Raw genomic sequence first — 14,345 nt, forward strand, 5'->3', positions numbered from 1 at the left:
GATACGTTTAAGCTGACTTCATTTTTTCTTAAAAAGAACTAGAAAATTCTTCCTGTATAGAGGATAATTTAAAAGCATTCTCTAAAATCCAGGTTACTTTTTGGTCATGCCTTAATAGATACCAAAGTATATGAGACAGACCCTACCCTTTTGAGTAGCAGTAGGAATAAGTTCATTGTCATTGAGCTTTAAGAGGCAAGTAAAAGTCTGCCCACCCTTGAAATAAATCTGTACAAAAGCATGATAATGTCCTGTTTGTTTTCCTAGAAATCAGTGGCAAGAAACTTGTCCTCAGCCATTTATTTGAGGTTGCAAAGAAAAAATAATTGATCTTCTGAGGCTTAGCTCCTGGAATTTAAATACTACTTAAATTAGCATTTGCAGTGAGAATTTGGCCTAAGGGGGTGGAGAGCTAGGGAAAGGGGGGCAATGGGTGTGATGGGTGGTACCTTCTATTTTCTCTTTTGTCTGAGGCTGCACAGCTGGAACTAATTTCACTTCCCTCTCCCTGAACTTTACTCTAATTATTTGTCCCTGTTACAGTTCCCTGGTGTTGAAACACAAGTTTTAGCTCTTGGAGTACATTGCTCTACCCTTAGTATACAGTGGGAAACACCCCTCTTCCTTTTCTAGTTTTTTTTTAAAAAGACACATCCCTAGAGCCCTATCAGAGATTCTAGTATTTACATGATATTTTAAGTTTCTTCAAGGTTCCTACCTCTACTTAGTAACCTCTCTTCCAAGTGTTACATCTGGGGCTTTGACCTTAACCTGCCAGTGATTTAAGTCTTGAAACACCACTGGCTGGGAAGGATAAAAGGTATGGGCAAATGTAGCCAGCTCCTGTGGTTGCTCTTAGGATAGAAGTTTAATAAACCTGGGGCCAAGAGCAGGTTATTAAAACATGTGAGTTTTAAACCTCAAAAGGTAAAATGGTGAAATGTATTCCATCGTAACTGGTCATTTTGTTCTTAATATGAAAATTAGGTGTTGTGCTGCCTTTTAAAAAAAGGGCAGATGGCCAGTTGCAATTGTTGCTGGGATATTCTTTCCTAACAAGAGGCCTAACTTTTAAGACTTTTTCTGTGGTCTGGTAACCATTTTCCAAAAAGTCCATATGGCTTTTGTTAATCTCTATCCTACACCCACCACTTCTTCTGTTCCCTACCTCCATGCACAGATACAAAATGGATTTTGATTCATTAAATTCTGGAAGACATTTTCAGTAGTACTGTTTATTTAAGTGAACTTTACTTTTTCAGCATTTATTGCGAAAGGAATATTAATGCTTAATTCTGCTGTCGCCTGGTCTAATTTGCATGTATCTGTGTTGTATGTTAAACTACATGAAAACATGCAGAGAAAAGACTAGGTTCTGCTAACAACTAATAGCCTATCTCTTCTTCTGACTTGCACAAATTGAGAACTATTGCCTGTGGCAAACATAATGGAAAACTGCATTTTTAATGCTCCCACACACACTCATTTCTTTAAAAGGAAGAAGAAAGTGGCTGACTATTCTTAAAAATACAACTTCTCGAGGTACCCAGATTGACAAGGGACACAGTAAAGGAGAAGGATTTTGGCTTTTAGAATTAAGATTTGGGGATGAATAAGGTTAGGCAGAGATATTGTTGACTGATGAGTACAGTATTGGGCCTAAAAATGTGGAGAAAGAAAATACCAGAGTATATCACCCTATCTGCTAAGCTTCTGGTTCTTCACAAAAAAGGATGTTTGCTGCCTTGATTACTTTTAGTTGCTTGAAATCTCAAAATGTTTGTTTTTAATTTAATAGCCCGTGTATAAGATAATTGATACAAGCTTTTCGATACGAAGAGAATTTTAACTTATTATTACAGTCCTTTTAGTTTACATTTGTTTTTTAACATTATTCATTTTTGAGGGAGAGACACAGAGTGCCAGCAGGGGAGGGGCAGAGAGAGGGGAGACACAGAATTTGAAGTGGGTTCCAGGCTCTGAGCTGTCAGCACAGAGCCTGATACAGGGCTCGAACTCATGAACTGTGAGATCATGACCTGAGCTAAAGTTGGACACTCAACCCATTGAGCCACGTAGGCGCCCCTTAGTTCACATGTTTTTAAGCTCATCTGTACATGCTATTTCTCCTATTTGAGGAAGGGCATTCTGTCTTACGATTTAAGTTTACATTTTGTATCAAAGCTCCTTTTAGTTCACCCAGCAATTTGGAGTTAAAGTGAGACACGATAATTGCACAGAAAAGCACAGGTTGGCTGCATTAGCAAAAACAAACTAAGTGGCATGGGCAGGAAAATGAAAAACCGTTTTTAAGGGCTGGAGTGAAAACAAATAGATACATCTTGTAGTATTTCTTCAACAGCAGTTTATAATTACTTCTCTTCAAGGCATATTTTAAGTGGACTTGTAACAGTAGCTTGAAAAGTAAACTAGGAAGGGATCTAGTTGTTTAGACGTGGGAGCCGAATAAGGCAGGAGCTGCCCTGTGGAAACGGCCATGGTGGTTTTCCAGACAGGAGACCCCAGTGCCTTAGCTTTTAAGGTCTTACTCAAGTCGGCCGTGGGAAGCTTTTGGTAGCACAAAGTTGTTTTTATATAGCACTGTATCAGTTAGCTGTTGAGTTACAAATTGCCCCCAAACTTGGGGCCAAGACATTTAATATTCACAGTTTCTGTGGATGAGTGATCCAGAAGTAGCTTAGCTGGGTCCTCTGGGTATGGGTCTCCGACAAGGTAACAATCATTTAAAGGTTCAGTTGAGAAGGATTCACTCTCTAGTTCCTCATCAGATTGTTGGCTGATTGCGTTCCTTGCACACTCTTGGCTGGAGGTCTCCCTCAGTCCCTTGCCACTGGGCCTCTGCATTGAGATTCTCACACTACAGCACCTTGCTTCATGAGCAAGAGAAACAGTGCTGGCAAGAAAGAAGTCATGGTCTTTTGCAACACACTCACAGGTGACATCCTATCACATTTCCTGTATTCTACTCGTTAGAAGCAAAAACAGCTAGGTTCAGCCCGCTCTCAAGTGAGAATAATTGGAGCCAGGTCACAAGCTACCTGTGAAAAGCATGGTGCCATTATACTGTTTGCCATGTCCACCTGATAAGCCTGTAGTGAGTTGCGATGTGAATACTGTCACATTTACAACGCTAAATCTTCTAGAAGTACTGATTTGGGGGCACTGAATGTGGTCCCCTTTATGTATCAGATTGGCTGATAAGTGCTGAGCTGAGCTGACCCCAGGAGATCCAGGAAACAGGTTTTCAGGAATGGCTGGAGTTGGGGCCCCTGTCTGAGGTCATGGAACAGACTGAGGATATGCAGCCTTCATGGCCTTATTAGCATGATACTCTAAACACAGAAGACCCTCAGATTATATTTCATTACGTGTTGTATGATTTTGATTGTTTTTTTGCAGATCAGTAGGGGGAAAGGACCCTGTGGTTTGATTTATAAAGTTTCTATTAAGATCAGGGAATGAGAGGTTGTACTTGTTTTAATGGTCCCCTACCCCTATTCCCAGCTTCTGGACTCCAAATGTACATTTTCAGCAATAAACCAAATAAAAGGATATGAATGTGGATTATGTGACAAATGTTTGAGACAGGAGTTGTATTTATATTTTAGTTTGACCAAGTCTGTTAGAAAATCCATGTATGTTTATGGGAAGAGTTCAGGTCCAGCTATTCTTCATCTGTTGCTGGTTAAGACTTAATTTTGGTTGCTAAAGCTCCACTGTGGCAACTCAGGGAGGAAATGTGTTCTGTTTTTGTTTTTGTGTCTTTAGCGTTGATTCGTTTTTGAAAGAGAGCAGAGGAGGAGCAGAGAGAGAGAGGGAACCAGTGAGCCCCATGCGGGGCTCAAACTCATGACCTGAGCCAAGTTGACCGGTCAACCGACTGAGCCACCCAGGCGCCCCAAGGGAGGAACTGTTTTAATTCTTTTGTCCCATATCCTGTTGATTGGTTTCTGTAGGCGATAAAATTCCCTCTGATAAACACGTCTGGGACAGCTTCCCACTCCTAGACCAAGCTAAGTCCATGCCTAAAGCTTTGCTGGCAATTCACACAGACCTCCGTTATCACACTGTGGTTCATATTCATGTGGTTCATATTTATGTCCCCGGCTGGAATAAGCACCCACACAAGGAGAGGGACAGTGTGTCGTACATACCTTTGTACCCCTAGTACCTAACAGGGAAGCAGGCACATAGTAGGAATTTTAAAGCATTTGAATGGATGGATGAAGCTGTTAATTACCATCGGTTTTCAAATGTTGACTATTAATTTTCTAAGGAAAGGAGGATATGAAGTTACAGATTTTTTTTAATGAAGATAGTGTTGGCCATTATAAACTGTCATGGCTCTAGAATTATCAGGATTAACACTACCTACCTCCTGAGACAAGTCAGGCACATTTTCAGCTTTTACTCCCTTGTGTCCATGTGCAACTCCTTTTTGCTCATAATTGATCCCGAGAGGATTTTCTTTATAACTTCACTTGTGTGATGGTTACATTTTTCAATTCCTCTGTTATTTGGTGTTCTTAATGTTCACTCCACTGCTTTTTGTTTACTTGTGACCGGTGAAGCACTTTTTAGATTACCTTTTAGTCTTCAAATATTCATAATTAATAGTGTTGTGTTTTGCACATAGTATAAAGGCATCCTACATTTGTCATCTGGGGAGTATGGGGTTAAGAAACCTGGAACATAACATGGAATAAAGCCAGACTCCTGCTTCTTAAAATCTTACATGAAAAGTTTTTAGGCTTTTTGGTTTTGTTTCTCTGTGGGGTGAGCAAGGAACCCAAAGTTATCGCTGACCTGGCATGTCCTACATTTTCAGGTTAGCTTGTAAGGGTTAAGAACTGATTGCATGAGTTCAGGTCAGAGGTTGCAGAGGTAGCTGATTTAATGTCATCTGCGTTGTGTACTCATGTTATATGTTTTTATTCTTTGTTCATCAATTTTTCTCAGGATTAGAGTGTAATTAATAGTTATAGTATAACGTGTAGGTCACATGATTGTTACAGCTTTTCTGGTGATGGGAGAGGAGGATGTAATGGAGAAGTTAGATCGGAAAAGAGGTTTTTGTTTTAAGTACATTATGTGTTTTTTAAGTGTTATATCCTTAATTCACAGAAGAACGTAGCAGCCTGTAGCTAAGGCCAACTGTCCATCTCTCAGAGCTGGTGAGAGATCGCTCTTCAGTTTTTACCAGCTTATCATCTGTTGCTGTTTGGTTATTCCTGTGTGCCCTACAATGATTTTTCTGTCCTGGATATACAGGATTTCTCTGACATATAAATCTGAAAGACCTGTACCAACTCCCAGAAAGTGCCCCCACTAAAATAATTAAACACTTGATCCTGCCGCAAGCCTACTGTGTCTTGCAGGATCTTTGGTTCAATCCGTTCTTGCATGTGGCAGATCAAGTTCAGGAAGCTTGCAGTGAGTTGATCTCAGCTCCAAAGTCCATAAAATGGCAGTGTAAATATCCACGTGTCACCTTTTCACACCACCTCTCGTGAACAAGATATAAACCATCTCAAGAACCCATGGTTTTTCTAATGAATTGGAGTCACCTATGCTGACTGTATTTGTGACATGCACATGTGCAGTTGGGGTCCAGAGGAAGGACACCATTTCCTGGATCAAACCACAGAGTGCAAATATTGTGCCCTAAATAACACACTAGTTACTGTAAATGTCAGTAGAGGGAGTTTTTCCGACTTTGATTTAATGAAAGCTTACAGCAAAGCCAGCTGTTAGCACTTCTTAACTGCTTGTCAGAGGGGAGAAGGGGAGAGACAAAAACCTCTTTTCTGTATACTTTAGTCTTAGAATTAAGAGTTTTCAACAGGTGCTGAATAGTGACACTAGGGGTCCTTTACAGCTTGATGTCTTTTAGGTGGTGAATTTATAAGTTCTCCAGCACATGGATCTGGAGTTACTGGAGGAGACTGGTGTAAAATTAGTTTGGAGTTTGCATCTTGAATCCCCTCACCTATGCACTAAGCGTTTTCAATTTCTGGGCTCCCATGAGGAATCAAAATAAAAAAATAAAGGAGAGAGAAGGCGTATCAAACACTGGTCCTGACTTTGTCACTGAGGGCATTACCAAATAACCGTAAGCCATGTGAGTTTTAATTGCTGTCATCTGCATTTTCTGAAGAAACCACTTGAAGCAAACACACAGGGAGGAAAGTATGCAGCACTCGTTTCTGTAATTTCTGTCATTTCTAGAATGCATTAGCGAACATATGAGATTGTTAAGGGTCTTACCGCCCTTGGAAATCCCTTTGACATTATGCTGTGTGTACTGAGGGGAGATAATCTTTCCAATGCAGAGAAAGTTTACAGTCTTATTATCTTGAAGAGGAGAAGAAAGTTTCTTCCTCAAATGAATTATAACTTGAAACATGTTGTCATGTTTTGGTAAGCCCACTTTATTACTTCCATCCTTCTCTGTGGCAAAATTCTTAAAATAAATGTACCATTGCACCAGTGTGCTTTCTCAATAGCATATTGTACTTATAATAGCATGATGGAAGTTGCTGGGCTCGGTTTAGTCATATAGAATGCAGAGCCAAGTTCTGAGTAAAACCTCTAATTGAATTACCTGCAAAGCACTGACAGACAGGCTTTCAGGACAGACAAAGCTTTGCTTTCCCCAGCAAAAATAGGTCATGTTTAAGTTGGCCTTGTAACTATTTGTTACTGGTTTTTGCCAGCACTTTCACCTTGGGCCCCTTTTCCTGCAGGAGATGCCGAGGAGCTCTATGAAGGCCGGAGGGCTCAAGCATTATCTTCTTATTTTAAAGAAAATTGATAACAGATAAAGTTAAACGGAAGAGCCTTTGAAATAAAAATCCAAAGTATTTTCCTGTAGATTACCAACATTCTTGCATGAGTCCTTACTGTATTGAAAAGAAAAGATAGGGATGGGAAAGTAGCTCTTTGTAGCGGTCTCCATCAATCTGAGAAGTATTTTTGTTTTAACTTCTGGGAAAAAGTAGAGTATGCTCCTGTTGTTGAGGAAACAGTTTCTTGTAGACCATTTGCATTTGAAAATGAAGAATAATGTGTTGTTGTTCTCGCCTTTCTCTCTCGTTTTGTCTTATCCACAGCCTCTGCAATCCCAGATAATGGAAGAAGGTCCTGTCTAAAGCTCAAAGTCTTTGTGAGACCAACAAGTAAGTTGACTAGAATGAGCTTCAGAGGGTGGCTTCATTGCGCATGCTTTATTGTGTGGTCTGGTTCACGGCGGTAAAACTTTTTTTTTTTTTTTTTTTTTACTGTTAAATCCTGTGTGGTATCTGTTTTGTATATCAACATCCATGTTTTAGTTTTCATCAAATTTTTTCTCATCATTCTTCATGATGCTTTTATTTTTAAGTACACAGCAGTTGCTAACTTGTTGTTTCTTAGACTGTTGTACGTGCACAGCAAATGGGAACAATATTGGCATTTGGACACATGCCATTGATTGTAAAACGATCTCTACATAAATTAAAGGAAAAAAATAGAGAGAAAAAAGAAAGAAAGAAATGGGAGTTTAAGGGTGTCTTCACTAACATATTTGGCTGTTATCTCTATTTTTGTTATAGATAGCTGTATGAAAACTATAGGTGTTCATGATCGTGTTTTCGATGTTAACGACAAAGTAGAAAATTCATTAGAACCAGCAGGTTAGTATGCTTAGAGAATCTCTTTTAACAAATGCATCTCTCTCTGGTGCTTCCGTACTTTTTTTCCTTTCTTCTTCTCCGCATGTTTGCACGTTATAGTTGCTCTGCTTTTTGCTCATTGCTAGCAATGCTAATATTACTTATATTCTACTTCATTCTCCAGTATCTTCGTGTAATGCATGTTAGATAAAATATGACCTTTCTTTTTTGGACATGGGTTTGATGTAATGCAGTATCCTAATATAGAAGCCCCATCAGAATGCTAAAATCTCACTACTTTTTACCATATCCTCCGAGCATGCTGGTGAATCACTGTGAATATTAATGGATCTGTTTTCATTTAAGACAGAAAAAAATTCTATCGTGTATGCTTATAAATTTTTTTACATTATTTCCAAATCTATGGATGAAAGTAATCAAGACTGTTACACACAATCGCAGCTAATTCAACATATTTCATTTTCTCCAGCAATTCACGTGCAGTCATTGAACTGATCGAAAGACCTTCATTTCAAATATTATTTGTGCTATTGTTATCAGTAGCAATTGGTCTGAAGAAGTATAATCATGTTGCCCAACACAAATCACACACTTGTGGCTCCTCCGAATTTATGTCATCGACCCAGTGCAATGTGATCCTTGATGGCTGAGGCAAAATAAGTATTAAGGATACATTTTTTCTACTGCTGATCTCCACGCACCCAAACTTTCCTGTCACTGAAGAAAAATAAAACCCACAAAAGCGCTCATCAAAGTATTTACACTGTAACTACACTGTAGTGTACTGAGTATAAAATGGTGCTGTATACTATCCATTTGGTTATAAATGTAAACTAGACTGATTCAGACAGATAGGAGTCCTATATCCACTGTGCAGTGAGGACTGTACCTTGATGCCCCCATATGCCTACCTTCCTGTGGTTTCCTCTCTTTGTCCTACTTGGCTTGAGATATTGACTGGTTTCCTTACCCAACTCTCACAAAACTCTCAAAGCTTAATGGAATTAAAATTATTTCTTCTTCACAGAAAGATGGGAGCCCCCCCTCCCGCCCCACCTTGTGTGAACAGACTTTTTTTTTCATCTATTTATAGTGGAACTTCTCTTTTTTTATGGTCCTAGAAATTAAAGTGTTGTGTAGTCCACTTTCTCTTTGAAATATTGTTACTAGGACAGTCAGTGAGCCTTAGGGAAACTTACCCTGAGTAAATGTGGTGCCTCAGGACATAAAACAGCTTTCACATTAAGAGTCAGGTTTTCTTCCCCAAGCATTCTTGTTTTTCTAAGGCAGGCGTCTTACCCCAGCACAAATGGGAGGTGTGTACAAGAAAGCTCTGAGAGGCCTTCTTGGCTCCCCAGGGATCAGTTAGCTGCTTTAGAAAGTTGCAAGGAATGAATGCCGACACAGAGCCATTTTAATTGTGTCCTGGAAATCTGGAAGCATTACTGTGGCTTTTCATGGTACGAGACTCCTCACAAGCTTGCGGACTTGGTCCCTCATAGGATGTATGAGTTAGAGGGGCCGTCTCCTAAGGACCACAAAGTCTACACTCTTCCCTTGATAACTGAGACTTGCCCAGGCTGCATCACTAGTTTGAGACTGATCCAAATGTAATGTTCAAATTTCTCAACTCCTATCCCAACGTGAGTGTAAAAGTAGGATTTGCTTACCGTCAGTAGAAACATAGATGTTCATAATGAGAACTTTACTCTTTTGCATTTCTTAGTAAGTCAGGTGTAGAATGACCAGCAGAGTCAGGCCTAAGTTGTAAGCATAAATTATTCTGAATTAGGATTTTTTTTAATGCATATTGTGGCAGATGTAGGCATATCTTTCCAATAATCTTTTTTCCAGGTAAATTCCATTGCCTATCAAGAGAGCAAGAGACTATTTAGAAATAATAGATTGCGTGTTCTTCTCTGGTAACCAGTAGCTACACTGAGGACTGCTCTGCATTAGGAAAATTACCTTTGAATTCAAATAATGGTAAAATGCAAGATATTAAGATGCATTCATACGTGAGCATATTTCACGGTCTTTGGGAAACAGGTTTTTTCACTGAGCATTTAAAATCCATGATGGCCCCCAAATCTACGCACATATAACTGATGGAAGTTTGAAGTTTAACAGAATGTGGTGTGAGTGCATACGTTGGAGAGTGGAAATGCGGGTGCACACGTATAGGGATCTGTGCAAGAAAAGCTCGTGGAGTCAGTTGTGACTGTATTTAAGGGCTTTCTGGTGAGCATCTTCACTAAAAAAGTTATGACAAGGTTGAGCTACCATCCCTGGCTGTATGAATGCAGTAATAACTTTGAGTAGTTCATCTTATTCCTCATAAACTTCAGTCAGACTTGTGGCTTTGCACCACTGTGTTGAATGTCTGAGTATAGACCTAGACTTTATGAATGCAGAAAGCCTGAAAGGATCCCACTGCATGTTCTCGGTAATGTGTACTAATTCACCTGTCTTTGGAATGTATTTGTCTTTTTTGTTTGCTTGCACACTCTGCCTGCCAGTTTCCTATCATCAGGGATACAGGATGATCTCAGGGCAGACATATGCCACATAATATGCTCCAAAATATTGCTCGTGTTTTCTCAATTAACCATTGAAACCCTCATAGTGTAGAATCCTGGTAGGCAGGAGGCAAGGCTTGATTTGGTTTCAGAGGAGGAATATTTTCTGCTTTTAAGCTACACTCACCATTATGAGTGTTAGAAATTCTCTGATGTTTAGATGTGATTTCTACTGGGATAGATTTTGCTTAAGAATCCTTCCTTAGAATTTTGGAATTGCTCAGATTTACCCAAATGACAGCCAGTTTTTCATCTTGCTGCGCAGGGGCCATGGAATCTTCCAACGGTGAGGCCCTGTTATAATCAAAGGATGGTTTGTAGAATCCTGGGCCAGGACCAGCCTGTTACAGAGAGAAGAGAAGAACCATCATGCCCTAAAGGGACAGATTTTCCCCTTTGAGTGCAAAGTGGCACTTCCTGGTTAGTTGTTTAGAAAAGGGTTACTTCCAAAAATCGATCCACAATTAGAAGACTGAAATGTACATGTAACCTCATGCTTCACTTGTAGGTAAAACAAAAGCTTTCCTCCTCTCAATGTCCGCAAAGTCATTCACCCTGTCTTGTGCTGCCTGGAGCACTGGCTAGGCCTTGCGGAGCATCTTGGAGGAACAGGGAGGGCAACTCTACTTTCAGTGCATGCTGAGTACCTGTATATTACCTAAGTACCTTTTATCAGGACACATCCACACTTCACAAGGAAGAGGGTTGGGTAACATGGTAGTGAAAACACGATTGAGAAGAACCCAACAGCTGATGTAATTTCAGGTGTATAAATATAAACGGTATTTCAAAATGAAATCTGGAAGCCTCAGGGTTTCTGGTTGGTACAAATTAAACCTGAAGTACTCTCTATTGTTCTGATGGACAACACATCAATGCTCCTGAAGTGATCTGGATTTTAATTTCAGGGCCATTCAGGGCACTTGTGTCTAAGTCCTGCTCACTACATATTTAATACATTTGCAAGGCTGACGAAGAACAGAGGAAAAGAGACCGCAAGTCGTTGGCTGCACCATGTGGGGCTTTATATTTTTTTCCTCTGTATCTGTTTAACTTCCCATTCTTGCTTCCTAACCTTCTCTGGTCTTTTAAGCGAAGAGCCACTCCACGCAGGTTTGCTGAGGTCCAGGAAAGGGGAGCAGACGTGACACAGAGATGCAGGAGCTTCTACGTGAGGACAGGCTCAGGTGCTAAGAGCACTGCAGGGCAGAGCCTGGACACTGCCAGGATCTATTGCCTAGTTCAGAGTGGCAATGAACGTGATGAACGGGAACGGCCTACCTGAGCATGTCTGAAGCAGGGCCAGCCTGTGAGCCTGAAAAGTGGTCATTGCAGGACCAAGAATAGGGAGTGTGATGGTGATAATACCTAGTGAAAAAGAAAGCATCCTCATTGTGACTTGTGGTGTGACAATCTACAGGAGTTTGAATTAACAGTCCATTAAGGGGTTGTACGTGGGTCCTGCCGGGATATTTAGGAATTATCCTTTGAGGTCTACAAAACTGACCCAAATTACTAGAGTCTCACTTGGAGTGAATACAAGATGACAGTCTCTGCACTCTTACAGGAAGGCCCCCTGATGCTGAAATAAAATCTACAACTGAACCCCCCCCCCCCACCTTGGCCCCAAGAACGTGTAATTCAGAGAACATGTAGTCTAAAAGCACAAGTTAAGCCAGGAGGAAGGAAGAAGACAGACAAAACTGGAGCAGAGCATGGCTCCCAGGCAGGCCTCCAATCTATCTTTGGGTACTAATTGCTGCAAAGTTCCTGTTTCAAAGTTAAGCCTGTTAATCATGCAGATCAGGAAGGCTATCCAAAGTCAGAGGCAGCCTCGTAGAACACTTTATAGCTAAATAAAAGAAGCTTACCTCACTTAATCCATTTTATTTAGAGGAAAATTTGCATCCACGCCAATAATTTATGTGCCAAGCTTCAGCCTGATAAAAATAAAAACAGTCAAGTTCAAGTAATTTAATCCTGGAGATACAGGGTTTGTAATGGAAATAGCACCATAATTGATTCCCAATTGTAGGCAAACTAGTGGGCACCATTTATTGAGGTTTAGTGGGCATTATGTGTAGTTAATTTAAATGCAGTTTTGGCATTTAATTTTTCTTATCTGACAATTCACGTAGGTAACCAACAACCAGGCATTCAACACTAATCCTCTGAAACAGCTAGAAAGCAGGAAACGGGCAGCCCATTCTGGTCAACCACCAACATGCCAATATAACTACAGCCTCCCCTGCCAAACATGTTACTTGCTTCTCCGTGGCATCTTGGGTTTAAAAGGTGCATTCAGGTATCTCAGCTTTGTGCAAGGTGTGTTAGTGAGCAAACCAAAGGAGATCACATGCCAGAGGTTACAGTCTGTGTACAGTTTTTCCCCTCACTCTTTAAGGAAAGTAATAATATTGCTGAAAAAGTCCAATTTTCTCTGCTTCTCCTTTGTTTGCTGTAAATAATGAGTGATTATGCAGACATGAAAGTCAATGGTGGCACAAGGTTCATTACCCTACTTTGCAGAGGGTGGCGAGGTCTGTTAACAGCAGGCTGCTGCAAGAGAGTTATTAAGGATGTGAAATCTCATTGGAATGTGTGCTTTCTATTTGAACAGATGACACCGTACATGAGTCAGCCGAGCCATCCCGCGGTGAGAACGCGGCACAAACACCAAGGATACCCAGCCGCCTTTTGGCAATCCTACTGTTCCTCCTGGCGATGCTTTTGACGTTATAGCACAGTCTCCTCCCGTCACCTGTCACAGAAAACATCAGGGTCTTGGAACACCAGAGATCCACCTAACTGCTCATCCTAAGAAGGGACTTGTTATTGGTTTTTTGGCAGATGTCAGATTTTTGTTTTCTTTCTTTCAGCCTGAATTCTAAGCAACAACTTGGGGCCAGGAGGGGCTAAAGTAGTGGCTGCTCCCCTACCCCATTCCACCCCTAGCCCTTGCCCTTGACTTTCTCTCACCCCTTCCAAGTTAAATGGACTCCAGATGAAAATGCCAAATTGTCACAGTGACACCAGTGGTCGTCAGCTCCTGTGCATTCTCCTCTCAGAGCCCACCTCCGTTAGCGTCCTGTGTCAGCGGTATACGGACAAGGAAGAATAGTGGCAGATGCAGCCAGGAACGGCAAGGCCCAGGAGGGTTGTGCTCTCCCATACAATATTTATGCCTTCTCATTCAGGACTGTAAGCTGATCGTGTGGGGCATCGTGTCACCGTGTCGAGTCCAGAGGGGAGGTATTAAGAATAGATATAATATTACACCCTTTCCTCTAGGAGTACATAAATGAACAGGCTTCTAAAAGGTTGAGACACTGGGGGTTTTTTTGTTTTGTTTTGTTTTAAGATGACTGTCTTAAAGCATTCTTGACGGCAAAACTTATGCTCCATGAAAGAAGCCTTTTTTTCTAGAAAGCAGGTCGGGTGCGGGAATGCTAGCACAGAGCAAGTGTGAGAACAGAGAAAATTAGGTTTGGTGGGGGTGTGTATGTGTGAGTGCCTCTAATTTTTTTGGTGACTGGGCAATGCACACCAGATTTTTTTTCCTTTGAATACAGATCACCATGGTGCTACAATTTTTTTTTTTTTTTTAAAGAAACTCAAAGAGGCATTTTTATGAATAAAGTGACCTTCCCCAAGGCTGACAAGCCAGGGTTGATGAGTGTATAATGGAATAGCTTTGGATACTCCTCTGGGAGACAATATGTACCAAGCAAAGGAGGTCAGTGGCCAGAGGAGATGTGATTTGGCTTTGCTGGAGCACCAGTGTGCTGTGGCCTTTCCCCGACTCCCACCCTAGTACCCACGTTTTGCTCCACACTCCACAACTGCAGGGGCTCAGACACACACCCCTGTCACCAGGAGAGTCAGTCAGCACTACTTGGGAGGGCTAAAGGGAAATTTGGAATAAAAATTCCAAAGTTTGGAATAAAAAAATTTCAAGTGTTGATTTTATATTCTTTCCCTTTCTGACACAGCCTGAAGCGTAGGGGGAACATGTGTTTATCTGTGGGAGATAAACAAGATGGAGTCCCAAAGACTTTAACAAAATATTTTT

General features: G+C 40.9%; 1 protein-coding gene across 2 annotated transcripts in view; it reads left to right on the top strand.

Annotated features, from left to right (window-relative positions):
- EFNA5 (ephrin A5) overlaps window positions 1–13,876 on the top strand; it is a 271,599-nt gene extending 257,723 nt beyond the window's left edge. Inside the window, exons 3-5 of one of the 2 annotated variants that reach the window (XM_060635245.3) lie at window positions 7,134–7,199; window positions 7,614–7,694; window positions 12,894–13,876. In XM_060635245.3, coding sequence (XP_060491228.1) covers window positions 7,134–7,199; window positions 7,614–7,694; window positions 12,894–13,015 — 269 coding nt within the window. In that variant the 3' untranslated portion in view covers window positions 13,016–13,876. The remainder of the gene's footprint in view (window positions 1–7,133; window positions 7,200–7,613; window positions 7,695–12,893) is intronic. The other variant, XM_060635246.3, reaches the window with a different exon arrangement.
- Window positions 13,877–14,345: the final 469 nt, after the last annotated feature.

Source organism: Panthera onca, chromosome A1, assembly GCF_046562875.1.
Source record: "Panthera onca isolate mPanOnc1 chromosome A1, mPanOnc1 haplotype 2, whole genome shotgun sequence".
NCBI classification, from domain to species: domain Eukaryota; kingdom Metazoa; phylum Chordata; class Mammalia; order Carnivora; family Felidae; genus Panthera; species Panthera onca.